This window comes from Lepidochelys olivacea (genome assembly GCF_965140295.1).
Source record: "Lepidochelys olivacea isolate rLepOli2 genome assembly, chromosome: 13".
Lineage (NCBI taxonomy): Eukaryota > Metazoa > Chordata > Testudines > Cheloniidae > Lepidochelys > Lepidochelys olivacea.
The window spans coordinates 26,054,498-26,071,121 of record NC_140423.1 but is presented as its reverse complement, the minus strand read 5'-3'; the positions used below and the strand labels follow the sequence as shown (position 1 = coordinate 26,071,121).

The following is a 16,624-nucleotide window of genomic DNA, read 5'->3' as shown; positions in this document are numbered from 1 at the left end:
CAGCTGGCACGGGCCAGCCGTGGATGTCTAATTGCAGTGTAGACAGACCCTTTTTGACACAGTCTGGCCACCTGCAGCCTCCCCAGGAGAGGGGCCCTGTTCTAGTGAACGTGCCAGTGTAAAGTGAATCAGGACTCCAGCTTCAGTTCAGGAGAAGTCTAATGCTAGCCTAGGAGCGTCCACACTGAAAAGTTATGGGAAAGATGTGTTTGAACATTAGGGTGAGAGGTGCCTCAGTAACAAGACAGATTAGATCAGACAGATACATGGATTTGCATTACACCCGCCTGCACTAACAATGGGAGAACTCCCAGAGACTCCAATAGTGCAGGATCTGACTCCATGTTTCCAACACACTATTTCTAACTAGAGATCAGCCCAAACCAAAGAGTCCACCTCGGAAAGATCCACTCTGGATCTTTCATTCTCTGCTGTTCGGGTCTAGCTTGATTTCTAACCCTGACACAGTGCATTTCCCTGTCTGAAGAGCAGTAAATTTCTGGAAGTTAACCCCCATTCACATTCCAAACACATAAATGCAGTCCCCTTCTTCCTTAACATATGCAGGAGGAAAAACTTCCTGGCATACATCACATAGGACCCTTTTGCTGCGTTAAGGCGCTCACCCAAGTCATGCGTGACATTGAATCCATCCTGAGCAATATTTGCAGTAAGGCCCAACAGTTCTGACCATGGGAGTCTGGCGAAGAGAAAACACAAAGAGAAATCTGCATTTGAAATGGAGCATAGTAAAAGCAGAGCTGTCTTCAGGGGACTAGCACTGGGGCTAGGACAGGGGTACAGTCAGAATATGTTTTGTTGGAAGTCTCTTTGTTGCAGCCAGAGAACAGAACTGAGACACTGCACCCCTCGGTAGCCTTGGGAAGTCACTTAACACCTCCCCTCCATGCTCCATCTATAAAATGGAGGTAATACTATTGATCTACTATACAGGGGTGGATGCGAGGATTAATTGAGTAGAGCTGATCAGAAAACACAATGCTTTCCATGAACATTTTTGAACAAAGCGGGGAAACAATTTCATTTGAAAATTTTTGCAGAATTTTTTGAGAAAATGAAAATCAGAAAAAAAACAGTTTTTGAAAAGTTACATTTTTTTCGTTTTATACTCAGTTCCTCGGTTCTTTTTCCCCTGCAAATGGCAAAGAGAAATGGATGGATCCCAAACTTTTCAATTTTCATTTCTTTGTCAAAAACCCAGAAAACGTCAACCAAAATGAAATGTTTTGTTTTGGCCAAACATTCTTTTGTGGGGGGGAAACAAAATCAATCTGTTCTATTAGTTAATTAGACTTTTATCTGAGTTTGTGGTCTGGTTTTCACAGGGCTCAAGTGCCCTTAGCTGCCACTGAATTCAATGAGAGTTGAAGTGCTCGGGTCATCTGAAAACTGGGCCACAGACATGCGACTGCAGAAGACACATCTGTGATAACTGCACATGCAAATCAGTCCTGTGATTGCATGTGTGAAATTCTGAAAACCCCAGCCAGTGTTTGTAAAGTGCACTAGGGACAAAAAGTGCTATAAAAGTGCTGCACTTCAAAGGGAGAGACCTGGTAAACAACATGTTCCAAAGAAAAGTGAATCAATAGCCTATCCAAGAACATCAAGAGAGTCCTGTGCCATGGTGAGCTGGGGCAGAGCTTACAGGGCCCTGCCAACAGCAAGATCTTTGGCCATGGAACCCACACGAGAGCTGAATCCGCCACTGACTGGAGATTACAGCATGAGCAGCTGACGAGCTGGAATAAGTGGGTGTTTTATCCTGCAACACCTTTCAGTAGAGTGCACTCTGTGCAGAGCTAAACCATATGAAATATTCTTACCTCCCATGTAACTGATGTGCCTTGTGCATCCCTTGTATCATGCCTGGCACCCCCACCAGGAGACCCGGCTGGACAAAAGAAAGCACAGAAAGGAAGAGTCAAATCGCCCTAAGGACACCATCTCCAATTACCATAACGGAGAGGCCATCGCTCATCACACAGAGGGGTCCCAGCATATTTTCCATACAAAGTGAAAGACGCTAAAGATGCCAGAAATTTAGATACAAGGCTTGGTGACAACACAGTTAAGGAGTAAAAGCCTTTGGGAACAAAGTGGGGCAACTTCATTCCTGATGTAACCCCAATGAAGCCAATGGGATGAACTCAGTCCCATGACATGTAGCCTTTGCTATTTATCTGTCTATCATTTTGAATATTTCTAAAAGTATGTCAACATGGGAGCAAAAAAAAAAATCCCAGAGCAGTGAGTCACAGAGCCTGGGTCTACAGCCTCTGGCTCACGATGCTTGTGCTATGGTGCTAAAAATAGCCATGTAGACATTCACGCTCAGGCTGGAGCTCAGGCTCTGAAACCCAAACCCCTCCTTGGGCTTCAGAGCCCAGGCCCATATGTCTACATGGCTATTCTCAACTCCATAGTGTGAGTCCAAATCTGTAGACCCAGGCTCTGAGACTCTCTACCACCCGGGTTTTTGCCATGTAGACATACCCTCAGGCTCCTATCTCCTTTGTATCTCACTTTCTGAAGTAGACTGTTCTTACTTAATTTCCCTTATCCCCAAGAATGGCTCAGTTTACTCATTTCCAGTCAGACTTGCTGGCTCAAGGGATTTCTACGTTACACATGAAATATTTCCCCTCTAGGCCATCAGGGCTAATCTGGACTGGCTCAATAATGGAAAGACGGTCGTCATCACATAAGTGTTCTGTGGCCTGTGTAGATCAAGTGAGTGAGTCTCCATTCAGCTCCTAGTGGACAAAAACATAGAGCTCTTTGTGGGCAGTTACAAAAACCAACATCAGAACTGCCAAACCCTCCCTTGCTGTTGGCAGGCTCAGGAGAGCGGGCCATGGAGACCCAACTCCCCTCTCAGCCCTGGAACAAACGGCTCCAGAGTCGGACTGAGGAGCAGTGTGGGGGTGAGGATGCTTGACCTGTGTTTGTACCTGTTCTATGAAGAGGGGATTTGATACGCCAGCACCTTTCAACAGGGCTAAATTCCCCTCTGAGTAACAGGCATCCCACCGCTCGCTGCACATACATTATTGCTGGGAATCGGGGTTAGTGGGGAATAGAAGGAGAAGACATGGGAACATTAGCAAGGAAGCCCCACGAAAGAAAATATAAAGGTTCTCTGGCCCACCTTCAGCTCCCAGGCCTTCTGAAGGCCTTCCTCCTGGATCCCAAAGGGGGCTGTCTCTCGGAAGTCAATCACCTGACTCTTGTTCTTCCGGATGTCGTGGACCAGCATCACTCCCCCGCTGCAAAGAGAGAGCGCCTTGGGCATACAGAGCACCTTGCTGTCCACTGGACTCCCCGAGCACTTACTAATGCAGCCCTGAGCCTGTACCCCACCCGTACCACCAAATGCCCTCTGTGGGTACATGAGGAGAGCACAGAGATCTGGGGTTTGGTGCCACTGAGCTTGTACAAATGGCATCCTCTTACTCAGCTGTTCAACTCTTCTGCTCCCTGCACACTGGGTCCTATCTGCTGACTTCATGGGTGCACACAAGCATTTACTCCTGGCAGGCAGGCACAGCCCTCACAGCCAGGGGAGAGTGACTTGGAGGCTGTTCGGTTCTGTGCAACTTCACCTAACCTGTTAGCTGATGCCAGTGACAGAATCTTTATCACCGGTGATGATATAAGAGGCGGAAAGAGCTCAATCTGCATTTCAGATCCCGATCTCTGATCTCGGATTTGTAAACTGAGTACATTTGATCTACAGGTGAGCACAAGCTAAAATCCTGGAGAGGGGGTGTATTTGAAATCTAAAGCAAGGCCCACATTTTGCAAACGGCCCTATTTTTATAGTGGGCCAGAGCAAAACACTGGCTCCAAACACATCAGCTCAGACATGGGGGTGTACGAAATCCAGATCTAAAAGGTACTTCATGAGCCTATTTCTAACTTGTTCTGGAATCCTTATTAACTCTGATAATGACTGGTTGTTTGTTAAGCATCACCGTTATCAGCTCTGCACAACACACGCAAACCACAATTATTTGTCACTCTTAATTATTTACAGAACAGGGAAAATCCCAATGTCCTTGGCAGATGCCCACAGGGAAAAGCAGGGTTTGGTGTGAAGGCCTGGACTGGGATTCACGAGACCTCAGTTGACTTCCCAGCTCTGTCACAGACTTCCTGTGCGATCTTGGCTGAGACCCCAGATCTGTGTCTCAGTGCCCTCTCTGTAAAACAGAGAGGGCAGCACTTCCTTTCTCCCGTTCTCTGCCTGTCTTCTCTGTTTCAATGGTAAGCTCTTTGGGGCAGGGACTGTCTCTCCTATGTGTGTGCATAGATCCTAGCACACTGGGGCCCGCTCCTTGGCTTCTATGGCTATACAAACAACAATGCAACTCCACTTTGCGATGGAGTTATTACAGGAACTTGTTCAGCTATGGGTTTTACCAGGTTCCTTTAATACAACCTTCCCTTTACACCAATATAGCAACTCTGTGTGTCCTAACTGTTTATATGACCCAATAGAAATCAGTTTCATCCGAGAAATGACTTATTTATAATCTCTACCATACTCGAGCTCCAGAATAAACATTTAGATCAAGAATGGGCTTGTGTCATCCTAGGAAATTATGCTTCTGTGTGTACAATGTGGCCTGTTCTGCTGCAGCTGAGATTACAGGAATCATTTTACATTTAGTGACCCAAGTACTCAGAGGGCCACATGTCATAATGGGCACAATCTACCATGCATTAGAAACCATTACAATACATCTAAAAGTTTAACAAATAAAACCTGGTGTGTGGGGTGGGGGGGAAATCAGGAAGAAAGGTGTGAGATATTAGAGAGGAAGGTGATGAACACAGGACCAGCAGCACTGAAACTAAAAACACCTTCGGAATCCAAAATGTTGAAGGTTTTTTTTGAAAGTGAGATTATTCATTACTGCTCATAGATTCAAAGACCAGCCTAGTCTGACTTCCTCCACAACACAGACCATAGATTTCACCAAGTGATTCCTGCATTGATCCCTAAAGCTTCTGGTTGGACTAGTGCATATTTTAGAAAGGCAACTAATTTTGATTGAAAGACTGCAAGTGATGGGGAATCCACATCCCATGGTACATTGTTCCATTTGCTAATTATTTGTGCATGTCGGTTTAAAATTTAGTTGTTCACTTGATGCTTTAATCCCCAATTAGAACACTGGAACTCTGTGCCTTGGAAGTCTTGGGTAAATTGCACATTTCCTAAATCCATTCCCAAGTAGTCCATCCATTTGTGGTTTGTTTTGTTTTGTTTTTTAATCCTAAACAGAGATTTAGTAACAGGCTTTGGGATCAAACCGGGGTTTCCACTTACAACAAAAGATTCTCAAATCCGAGTTGATGAGACATTATCAGGTGACAGCATTTATGTAACATTCCCTGGGACTTCCTGGTGTCCTGGCGAGTGGAAGGTTCAAGTCTCACTTGCATAACATCTTTCGAAACGGACATCAAAGGGAGGCAGCAGCTCCAGACAGTAGGCTAGACTCAGGGGTACGGGGGTCACATGGAGTCCAAGATGGTGCAGTTGGCACTTTCCTCCAGCCCCCTCACTCTGCACATTCCTCCAGTTTAGATCTCCTTACATTCACTTTGCCCCACCATGAGTTGAGGGAACCCCCATACAGTACATGCTGCTGCTGCTGCTGTTGTAACAGGGCCATGATTTACAGGTGTAACAAATCTTATTCAGTTCTCCAAAAACACCAGGACAGATCCACTCAGCATACCTGGGGTTGGGGATTAGGGAGCATTCCACCACCTTTTAACCTCTGCCGATCCTGGAGGCCAGATCCACCCCTACACATGCTAGAGCAGGCTCAGGGCTGCTCTAGCTTGTGCTTGCTGGAATAACCTTCTGGGGACCCTTCAACTGGTCCTGGATCACCAGAATGCAGCACTCTCCAGCCATGCCTCTCTCCTGCCACTGGCCCACCTTAGTAATGCAAAGCTGCCAGAAGGATGGGAGAAAGGATCTGGTCTACCACTGTCACAATGATTTGGTAGCCACCCTTGCCTCCCTACCAGCAGCCAGCATGACAGTTTAGACTAAGGACTAGATTGCATCTGTAAAGCTACTAACTGTGTTGGGGGGCGGGGGTGCAATGGCAAACCTCCGCAGCAGGAGATCCTAGAAGCAGCATGCATGACTCAGGGGAGCATGTGTCAGATTGGCTCCCAAAAACTCTCCCCACACTCCCCCGGCTCTGCTGGCTGCTGCAGAGGGGGTAAGGCCATAGCCCTCTCCCTTTGGGGAGGCTAATATCACCATCAGCACTAGCCTTGAGCAGTCCTTTTGCGCAGGAAGAGCAAGCAGGGAGGGATAGCTCCGTGGTTTGAGCATTGGCCTGCTAAACCCAGGGTTGTGAGTTCAGTCCTTGAGGGGGCCGTTTAGGGATCTGGGGCAAAACTGGGGACTGGTCCTGCTTTGAGCAGAGGGTTGGACTAGATGACCTCCCGAAGTCCCTTCCCACCCTGAGATTCTATGATTCTAAGGACAGAGCATTACCAGCCAGTAGGGAGGTACACAGAGGAGAAGGATCTTTGTAGCCTCTCCCCTACTTTCAGGGCTGCGAAGGGCTCATCGGGCTCCATCCCTGCAATGAGGATGTAGTGAAAGCCTTCCCCATTTCCAGCCGGCAGGTGCACAAAGGAGGCAAGAAGCACTGAGTCAAATGACACTTTGTGATCCCAATTCCTCCTGTGCCCATCCCCGGAGCACAGGGTAGCCCTGGGCTGCAACACAGAGAGGAACCCTGCACCACCTGCCTGAACAGACTCCTGACCCAACACTGGCCCCATTGCCCAGACCCAGTGCCCTCCTGGTTCTGCCCCCTCAGCATGCCGCCACACCGAGCAGGCCCTCTCAGCAAAGGGGAGCACAGCGACTGGTTTGCACCTACCCGCCAATGCCGGATGTGTGGGGGTTGATTATTCCTGCGCACAGAGCTGCGGCGATGGCTGCGTCCACGGAGGATCCCTGCTTGTTGAGCACCTCGATGCCCAGCGCCGTGCAGCGGGCAGCGTCGGTGACCACAGCACCCTGGTGGAATATCTAGGAGAAGCAAAGCCATGCGGTACTGTAGGAGAAAGGCAGTGCCATCTGCTAGCAGAAGGAGCATTTCCCACACTTTCAGTCAAGCCCACGGCAGGGCCTGGTCTGGGGCCCAGAACGAACATGGGCAGCAGAAGATGGATTGTGTCTGGGTGCAATTCAAGGGGTTGGTTTTGACCTGTGAATTGCTGAGCAGCTGGATTCCCGACTACGCCACTCCTCGGGCTGGAGCTAAGACTGCCTGGAGACAAAAGGCCTCCAGCCACTGCTACCGGTGAAGTGCCCCCTGGCCAAATGTTCTAATGCAGCAGATCATTCCTACAGCCACGCTCTAGCCCTAGGTATACCATGTTATGTCACGATCACAAATGGCACCTGGACAGGGCTGAGAACAGCTAGCCTCTTTGTTCTACTCAAACCTCTTCATGTTTTGTACGTTTTCAAAATCCCATAAAAACTTTTAAGAAAACACAAAGGCAGACACCACAAGCAACCCCCACAGCACAGCCTTCATCCCACCCACACACCTAAACACAACCCCATAGCAGGGTCCCCATCCTCCCCCACACACACACCTAAACACAACCCCGATAGCAGGGCCCCCATCCCCCCCCACACACCTAAACACAATCCCCGCAGCAGGGCCCCTATCTTCCTACACACACCTAAACACAACCCCCGCACCCCGGCCCTCATTTCCCCCCCCACACCTAGACACAATCCCCACAGCAGAGCCCCCCCATCACCTCCAGGCACCTAAACACAACCCCTGCAGCAAGGCCCCCCATCCCCCTGCACACACCTAAACACAATCCCCACAGCAGCCCCCTCCCCTCCCATCATCCCCCTGCACCTAAATAAAACCCCTACAGCAGGGCTCCCATCCCCACACACACACCTAAACACAACCCCTATAGCAGGTCTCCTCATCCCTCTGCACACACCTAAACACAACCCCCACAGCATGTCCTGGCTATTTGTCAAGGGTGATCAGGAAACAGTTTGCTTTTACTATGTTCAGCACCTAGGTACAGTACTCTAACTGTGGGCACTCTAAAAATACACGACAGACAGACAGACAAGTGGTTAGACAGACTGCTATCTAAACAGATATCTATTGCAAGTGAACTTTGAGCATCAGCAAGAGTCCAAATAATTGAAAGAGCAAGGCTGCTCCTTTCCCACTCTGAGACCTGCCCCAGGACATCTAGCCAGGACCTCCCCTCTCATTGAGCAGTATGGGGAGGACAGCGTGGTCAAGACCCCCTGACACCTGTTTGCGACACACACACACCCCAGTTACCTGACATGACAGCACACTAGTAAATGTTCTGTAGCCTTGTCATAAATATAAAGGGAAGGGTAAACACCTTTAAAATCCCCCCTGGCCAGAGGAAAATCCCTTTCACCTGTAAAGGGTTAAGAAGCTAGGATAACCTCGCTGGCACCTGACCAAAATGACCAATGAGGAGACAAGATACTTTAAAAGCTGGAGGGGGGGAGAAATGAAGGCTCTCTCTATCTGTGTGATGCTTCTGCCGGGAACAGAAAAGGAATGGAGTCTTAGAACTTAGTAAGTAATCTAGCTAGATATGCGTTAGATTCTGTTTTGTTTAAATGGCTGAGAAAATAAGCTGCACTGAATGGAATGGATATTCCTGTTTTCTGTCTTTTTGTAACTTAAGGTTTTGAATAGAGGGATTCTCTATGTTTTGAATCTGATTACCCTGTAAGGTATTTACCATCCTGCTTTTACAGAGGTGATTCTTTTCCTTTTTTTCTTCAATTAAAATTCTTCTTTTAAGAACCTGATTGCTTTTTCATTGTTCTTAAGATCCAAAGGTTTGGGTCTGTGCTCACCTATGCAAATTGGTGAGGATCTTTATAACGCCTTCCCCAGGAAAGGGGGTGTAGGGTTTGGGGAGAAAGACGTTTCCAAGCGGGCTCTTTCCCTGTTATATATTTGTTAGACGCTTGGTGGTGGCAGCAATAAAGTCCAAGGGCAAATGGTAAAATAGTTTGTACTTTGGGAAAGTTTTAACCTAAGCTGGTAAAAATAAACTTAGGGGTTTTCATGCAGGTCCCCACATTTGTACCCTAGAGTTCAGAGTGGGGAGGGAACCTTGACAAGCCTATTTTGTCAAAGCAATAAAGTCTCAGTAAAATGGGCCTGCACAACAGTGCTGCCTTTCCTGTGAAACCCTTGCAGTGAAGTGGGGCGAGACCGCCCGTATGTAAAATGAGACACGGGCAGGGAATAGCAGGGGGTTCCACTGTCATTTAAACCATTACACTGCCTAATCCCAGTTAAGAATTATACCCCTCAATGACAGATGTGCCACACAATATACAGACCAGCAACACTATCATTTTGCCCTGTGATTGTCAGAAAAGTGACTATGTACCAATGGTGCACTCTGCCTTAATAATAGAGCTGCTCGCTGCATTTATTCAGGTTTGGGTTTTTCTCCTGCTTGAACCACAGAGCCAGCCAGGGCAGGATGAGCTGGATTCTGTTCTCTCCAGTGCATCATCATCAAAACCTCACAGATAAATCTGGTTGCAGAATCTCTGCCTGCAGCGATGATGCAAAAGCAGAGAGTACCCAGCTTGATTCTCAGATCCTGCAGGGAGTTTACAGCATTGGCTGGTAGAAAAAGCTTTTGCTGTGTAAACGGTTCTGATTTGATGTGGAATCACTGAGAGGGAATCGGTATGGAGGCTCCCAGTCTCAATTCTACAGTCCCTTTTTGACATTACCAGCATTTGCTGGGTTTCTTAACTGATAAGCGCAAAGGAGGAAGCTGTAGTTCCCAGCAGGCAATTGTTCCCATAGCTAGATTATCGTCCTTTTTAAAAAAAAAAAAAACAAAAAAAAAAACCCTCCGCTTACCTGTGGGTCCCCAAAGTAGATCTGCATGATCAGGGCCACCGTGACTCCCATCGCAAAGGTTAAGCAGGCTGTGATGATCACCGTCAGTCCATCCTGGCGGCAGCTGCAGTCTGCAGAGAATGGGTCTTTGCTGGTCTCCCGCAGCGGCGAGACATCCTGACTGCCCATCTCCGATGAAGATGACGGCAGGCGCTGGAGGCGAGCTGATTTCAGGAAAGAATCTGGATCTTCAGAGGCAGGAAGGAAAGGGAATGAGGGTTAGGTATTGAGGAAGCTTGGGTTCTTATTCCAGTGCATACACTGCACTAGTATTACACCTGTACCTGTTCCAACAAAGCTATTATCTTCCCTATTGAGCTTTCAATAGATTTTTCTGGCTCACATACTGCTTTGGGTTGTTCTACTCCTACCTTCCTTTAACACTTGTTAGCCTTAAGGGGACTTTTCCCTGGAAACAGTGAGATTTAGACAGCTAAGATGTCTGAATTTTTCCTGATGCAGCAGATGGATGGACAGACTGAGGACACCAACATTTCCAGCAATGAACCCATGATTAGTGCCCTTTTGGGCTTGGTTGTAACACAGATCCCATGTTATTCTGCTTGCAGATCAGTCTCAGAAATGCTGCAGAAGATGCAGTTAAGACCAAAAACCCATTGACATTACTTGGGCTCTGTGCTTAAGGTAAAGCAACTCAATCAAACATACCCACATCAAAATAGTAGGCACCAACATTATAATTACTGTGATCAAAGGCTGGCAAAGTGGGAGTAGGGAAACTCTATCTACCTGTCTGTCTGTCTATATGGTACATTAGCGGTTCACAGCAACTCAACTAAATCTAAAGGCATTCAGGAAGCAAGGAGACTGTTTCACTTTCCCACTACTTAAGGCTTTTGAACAATGACGAGGAGAAATGCAAAATCTGGTGACTCAATGTAATTACAATATCAGAAATGATACAGTCAACAGAAGGCAGTCATGTGTCCCACTGCCAGGATTTAACTGGGAGGAAAAGGCCAGAACAGCAAACAAAGTGCACATCACTTCCACGTGACTTTGAAAACAATTTACCTTACTGTTCAAGGTTCTTCAGATCTATATTTTCTTCATCTGTTATTTTCCCAGAGTTGATGATTGTGAGAAGAGCCTGCACAGAGGGCATTACCTGGGAGTTAAAATAGCCACTTGGGACATGGGCCGGACTCAGCTGCTATTTAAATCCTGCTTCAAATAGAGATTTATGAGAGGTGTGCTGTCACCAGCATTCCCTGCTCAAACACACTCCAGTTGGCTGAGATGAGGTCATGTGCCCAATGGAAATTTTACACCATTCCAAGGCTGACCACATTATTTACCACTTAGTCACCATTGGCTGCCTTTTTAAATTTTTTTACCATGTCCTAGCCAGTGATTGGCTGAGATTAATTACATGGGCCTATCACACCCAATCCAATTGTCTATGGTCATCTAAGAGTGGGACCTTTCAGTGCTCTCTTGTTCCTGTCCCTCCGGGTGGTTCTGGGGGCAGTGGGTATTAGAGCTGTTACAGTCGTCTTCCCTGTGCTTCCTCTCTTGTTCAGGTGAAGCAAGTTCCTCTTGAGTTGCAAATGCTGGCATCGTCAGAGCTCAGGTGCAGCTAGGGTTGCCAACAGTCCCTTATTACAAGGGACGTCCCTTATTTTTCCATCTCTGTACAACGAAATCGGGAGTTGCTGAGTGCTGCAAAAAGCAGCAAGAAATGCCCCTGGCAAATATAGGTGAGTACTGCTTATTGATGATGATGATAATTAATTATACATAAGGTCAGATTCTCCTCCCACTTATACCAGGCTTTCATCAGTGAAACACCATTGATTCAAATGGGATCACTCCTGGTTTGCACTAGTGTGAGAGGAGAGTCAGGCCCAGAGATGGGGGGGTGGGGAGAGGAGACTGTGGATGGAAGAGAAGAGCTGTTCTCTCGCCCTGTGGTAAAAAGGCTGCATATTAATGGGATTTGGTGGTTCACAATTAAAATGATTGGCTCTTGGTTCGAATATGTGATCAGCAGGCCTCCTGCAGCTGAGTACTATCTGCAACTAGTCATCATTTTTATTAACCCAAGGGGCAGCAGGTTCCACACCATCTCCCTGGAAAAGAGAGAGAGGCACAGAGCTGCCACCAGTCACTGCAGGGGGAAGGGACTGGCCAAGAGGGGCCTCTGCCCCCTTGCCCCTGGGGGAGTAGGCCAGGAGCCCTGAGACATTCTTTGTCAGTCTGTAAAATTGTAGCTATTTTTCCTCTTGAGCCTAATGCTATTTCTGCGGGGTGAGCAGATTGGGATGAGGGGACCCTGCATCAGCAATATTTTAGCAGGTTGGCTGGGGCAGCCCAAGAGAGGGGAGGGAATGGGGTTGAGGGATGATCTGGAAAATAATAAAATAAAACCAAACGTAACAAGTTGTGTCCCTCTGCCCTTTTATTTCACTCGGCTGTTATCTGTCTGGTACTGTAGGTCAGTCTTGCCAATGCAGCTTGTAAACTCTGAGGCAAGGCCTGTCTCTTCCTATATGATTGTACAGCACCTAGCCCAATGAGGGCCCTCATCCTGACTGGGGTGTTTGGGCACCACTGTAATATAAATGATTAATAAAATACATAATAATAATATACCTCAGCTCCAGTCAGTACCTAACTCAATCAGCTAAGAGGGAGCATGACTGCTGGCAGCCTGGTCTCTGCCTCATCTTCAGCCCCATTTGTCAGGGGAGCAGGAATAGTCCGGAGCTAACATTAGGCTGTCCCTGCTCATCCTGTACTAAGGACACATTCCCCTGTCCTCACTGGTGGGCTTGGCTCACTAGCCAAGCTGAACAGGTGGAGATGAAAGGCCCCAATTAACCTCTTCATGTCTTTACCAGCCTCCTCCCACGTGCTCCTAGGGAAAGCAGCAGTTATGAGTTTTCCAGGTCCTGTCTCATTTCTGACATTTAAAAACCACTAGGCCAAATTGAGACCTGGGCTAAACAGGTGCAACTCCACTGGGGTCAGCATGGGCCCCAATTCTAATCTCAGTTACACTGCACTAAATCAGGAGTATCTGCACTGGAGTTAATAAAGTTATAACTTCTTACACCAATCTCATTTACTCTGGAGCAACTCAGGAGTCAGGGCACTGCCAGGGCAAAGCATAAGAGATCAAGCTTGGCCCGCTGTATTTATTTACCAACTTATAAAAGCACCCTTATCCCCTAAGGCGAGGGTGGGGGAGGCATGCAACCTACAGCCCGTAAGCCATACACAGCCCACCAGAGCATTTCATAAGGTCCCAGCCTGCTTTGACACAATATACTAACAGCCAATTCATTAGCTTTTTGTGGGACTGTTTACATCATTTTTCCTGTTTTCTATAATTGATACACATTTTATGCACTCATTTCTTTATTTGTTTTTAAATAGACAATACTGCACATAGAAACAACCTATCTAAATACATACAAAACAAGACAAACAAACTAATAATCAGTACAGGTGACTTTAAATCTTATTGAAATATGTAGAATCCATTTGGCCCCCACAAGGTGGTGCTTAGGTTTATGTGGCCCTCCTGTGTAATAAGGCTGGGCGCCATTGCTCTAAGGACTAGGCACCTATACAACCTTCAACCAAGACATGACTCATTAATAATACCAGACAGTAACTCAGTCAAAACCCTCCCCCTGCATTTCACCTCTAGAGACCAGGGCTGCAATCCTGCCTCAGGTCACCCATGAAACTGTGTTTGATGTTCTCATCTGAGTCCCCAGTGGATGTTGGTCCACAGCAAAGAAACCCCACACAGTGCAACACAGCTGGGTGCCTCTTCTCAACAGGAGCTCAAGTTGGACAGGGCAGTCAGGGCGGGCAGTGGCTGCGTATAGGCTGGGGCGATGGGAAGAGGCCCAAGACTGGAACATCAAAAGATGCTGCAGGTCAGGATTGGAGTGTTTTGGCAGAGCCAGGTGGAAGCCCAGAATTGGAAGAGTAGAAGGGCATAGGTCAGGATAAGCTGAACTGTATGGGGGGGCCCACAACTGGACTAGCAGGGGAGGTAATTACTTTTGCAGAGCTGGGGCAAAAGTGGGGGGCAAATTGTGCACATCCCCTGGCTCCAGCCAGCATTCACACTTCTCTCAGTTCCACCAGCACCACATTCATCTATAGCAAGAAAATCAAATGACAACTACCAATGCTCTCTTACTTGGAGAATAAAAGCAGCAGGAATCTCTGTGCAAAACCGTGGATGTCTCCAATCTCAATGCTAAGCCACGCTTCTCTTGTACTACTATAGAGCTCTGGAACTGAGACTGCGGGACTGAAAATTAGACCTCAGCCATGCCTATAGTTGGGATGACAGAGCTCAACACATGCCCCATTCTTTCCCCAGTAAAACCCAGGCTCTTGGTGCTCCTCCTACCCCTGCTCAAACATTGCCCATCACTTGGGAAGACACCCCCTGTGGAGACTTCCAAAGCAAACAGTTACACCAGGGCGGGTCATTTGTTCCTTGGGGCCCCAGGCACACTTTGATACCCCACGTATTATACACTCAGGAGTTGGGAGGAGAGGTAGGCAGGTGAATGTGGGAGGGTTTTGCAGCTGAAAAATGGGATTTGAGCACTTGTCAGTCAGGGGAATTTCAGCAACTGGTGGGGCTTTGGCATCTGTCATGGGTCAGTCTGAGAGAGCCAGGCTGTGGGGCTGGTCCCGAGGAAGGGTCCACGGGGAGCCAGTGTTCAGAGGAAGTTGAAGGTGAATGTAGGGAAAAGCTGCTGCAAGAGCAGCACCCTCCAACAGGTACGGCCTGGTGTAACCACCCTTTAGCCCAGGAGTTCTCAAACTGGGGTTTGTGACCCCTCAGGGGGTCCCGAGGTGGTTACGTGGGGGTCATGAGCTGCCAGCCCCAAGCCCAGCCATGCATGGGGCTGAGAGCCCAGAGCCCCAACAGCCCAGATCCACCCTTACCACCGTTCACCTCCAGCCCCGCTCCTCCTCCAAAGAAAGGACACCAAAATAGAAATTTGCCCAGAGTGCCATTTTTCCTAAGGCCGGCCCTGAGACTGACACAGCATTAGAGGGTTTGATTAATTCAGCTCTTCAGCTGCTGAATAAACTGCATGAATGTGTTTTTAATTTATAAGGGGGGGTCCCACTCAGAGGCATGCTGCGTGAAAGGCGTTACCAATACAAAAAGTTTGAGAACCACTTCTTTAGCCCATACAGTATTGGCCTGTCCCTACACCGCTCAGAGCTCTAAACCCTGTGTCGCCCTGGAGCTTTTAATCCTTGTTTGGCCCTGTACATTAATATAGTGACAGGCAAATAATCCAAATACTGGGCGGGTGCACAGTGCCTGCTATCCAAGGATCTCAGAGACCTTCACAGGCATTAATGAATTCAGCCTCAAAACACAGCTTGCAGGCAGGGATGCACTTGTACCCCAGTGTAGCGATGGGGAAACCAGAGAATAGAGAGATGACCTTGGGCCAGTCATGTCACACGGGATGTCCATGGCAGAGCTGGGAACAGCCGCCTGAGAGAAAGAACACTCCAGTGGTTTGGGCATTAGCCCATGAGCTGGGTTCAATTTCTTGCTCTGCCACAGACTTCCTGTGTGAAACTGGGCAAGTCATTCGGCCTCAATTTCCTATCTGTGAAAGGGGGATAACAGCAATGCCCTGCCTCACAGGGATGCTGTGAGGATAAACACATTAATGATTGAGAAGTGCTCAGATAATGTGGTAATGGGGGGCCATATAAATACCTCAGTTAGAATCCAACCCTCCTCATTCCCCGCACTGGAGTGGCCTGTCTATAGGCTCAGAAAGACAGCGCTCGTCTGGTTCCATCTGATTCTCGCTGGAAGGTGCTCTTCACAACCACAGGGAATACAATTTTTTATTAAATGAGAGCTTAGATTGGGCAGACAACGAAGACCTAGATTAGCACTTCCTCAATCTTCCAAATAATGTCTCCTAGTTGACACTGGTGAGTGTACAAGTAGATTTTTCAAAGCCACTTGATGTTACACTCATGTAAGCTTTTAGATTTTCATTTATACAATGGAATACGGGAGTAGGACCATGAAACATTCAAAAATGTCAGCTGCGCAATTGTGTAACAGATTTCTGCATGAAACTACTGCAGCGTGGTGGGGAAATTCAGTACCTGTGCACACAAATAGCCAGATTTGCATGCACCATCACGATAATGGCATACATCAAATCATAGAACTGTAGGGCTGGAAGGGGCCTCAAGAGGTCATCTAGACCGGCCCCCTGTACTGAGGCAGGACCAAGTATACCTAGAGACCATCCCTGACAGGTGTTTGTCTAACCTGTTCTTAAAAACCTCCACAACCTCCCATGGAAGCCTATTCCAGTATTTAACTCCCTTTTAGTTAGAAATCAGAGGGGTAGCCGTGTTAGTCTGTATCCACAAAAACAACGAGGAGTCCAGCGGCACCTTAAAGACTAATAGATTTATTTGGGCATAAGCTTTCATGAGTAAAAAAACCCCACTTTAAAGCGTTTTTTACCCACGAAAGCTTATGCCCAAATAAATCTGTTAGTCTTTAAGGTGCCACCAGACTCTTTGTTTTTTTAGTTAGA

The 16,624-nt window shown here is 47.6% G+C and overlaps 1 protein-coding gene across 2 annotated transcripts in view; it reads right to left on the bottom strand.

Moving 5' to 3' along the window:
- Nucleotides 1-16,624, bottom strand: part of GGT7 (gamma-glutamyltransferase 7) — a 49,953-nt gene that overhangs the window by 29,853 nt on the left and 3,476 nt on the right. The window contains exons 1-6 of one of the 2 annotated variants that reach the window (XM_084645769.1): nucleotides 11,067-11,197; nucleotides 9,993-10,219; nucleotides 6,948-7,099; nucleotides 3,173-3,290; nucleotides 1,848-1,915; nucleotides 627-700 (exon numbers count right to left, since the gene is read on the bottom strand). In XM_084645769.1, coding sequence (XP_084501895.1) covers nucleotides 627-700; nucleotides 1,848-1,915; nucleotides 3,173-3,290; nucleotides 6,948-7,099; nucleotides 9,993-10,160 — 580 coding nt within the window. In that variant the 5' untranslated portion in view covers nucleotides 10,161-10,219; nucleotides 11,067-11,197. Of the gene's footprint in view, nucleotides 1-626; nucleotides 701-1,847; nucleotides 1,916-3,172; nucleotides 3,291-6,947; nucleotides 7,100-9,992; nucleotides 10,220-11,066; nucleotides 11,198-16,624 lie in introns of those variants that run through there. The other variant, XM_084645768.1, reaches the window with a different exon arrangement.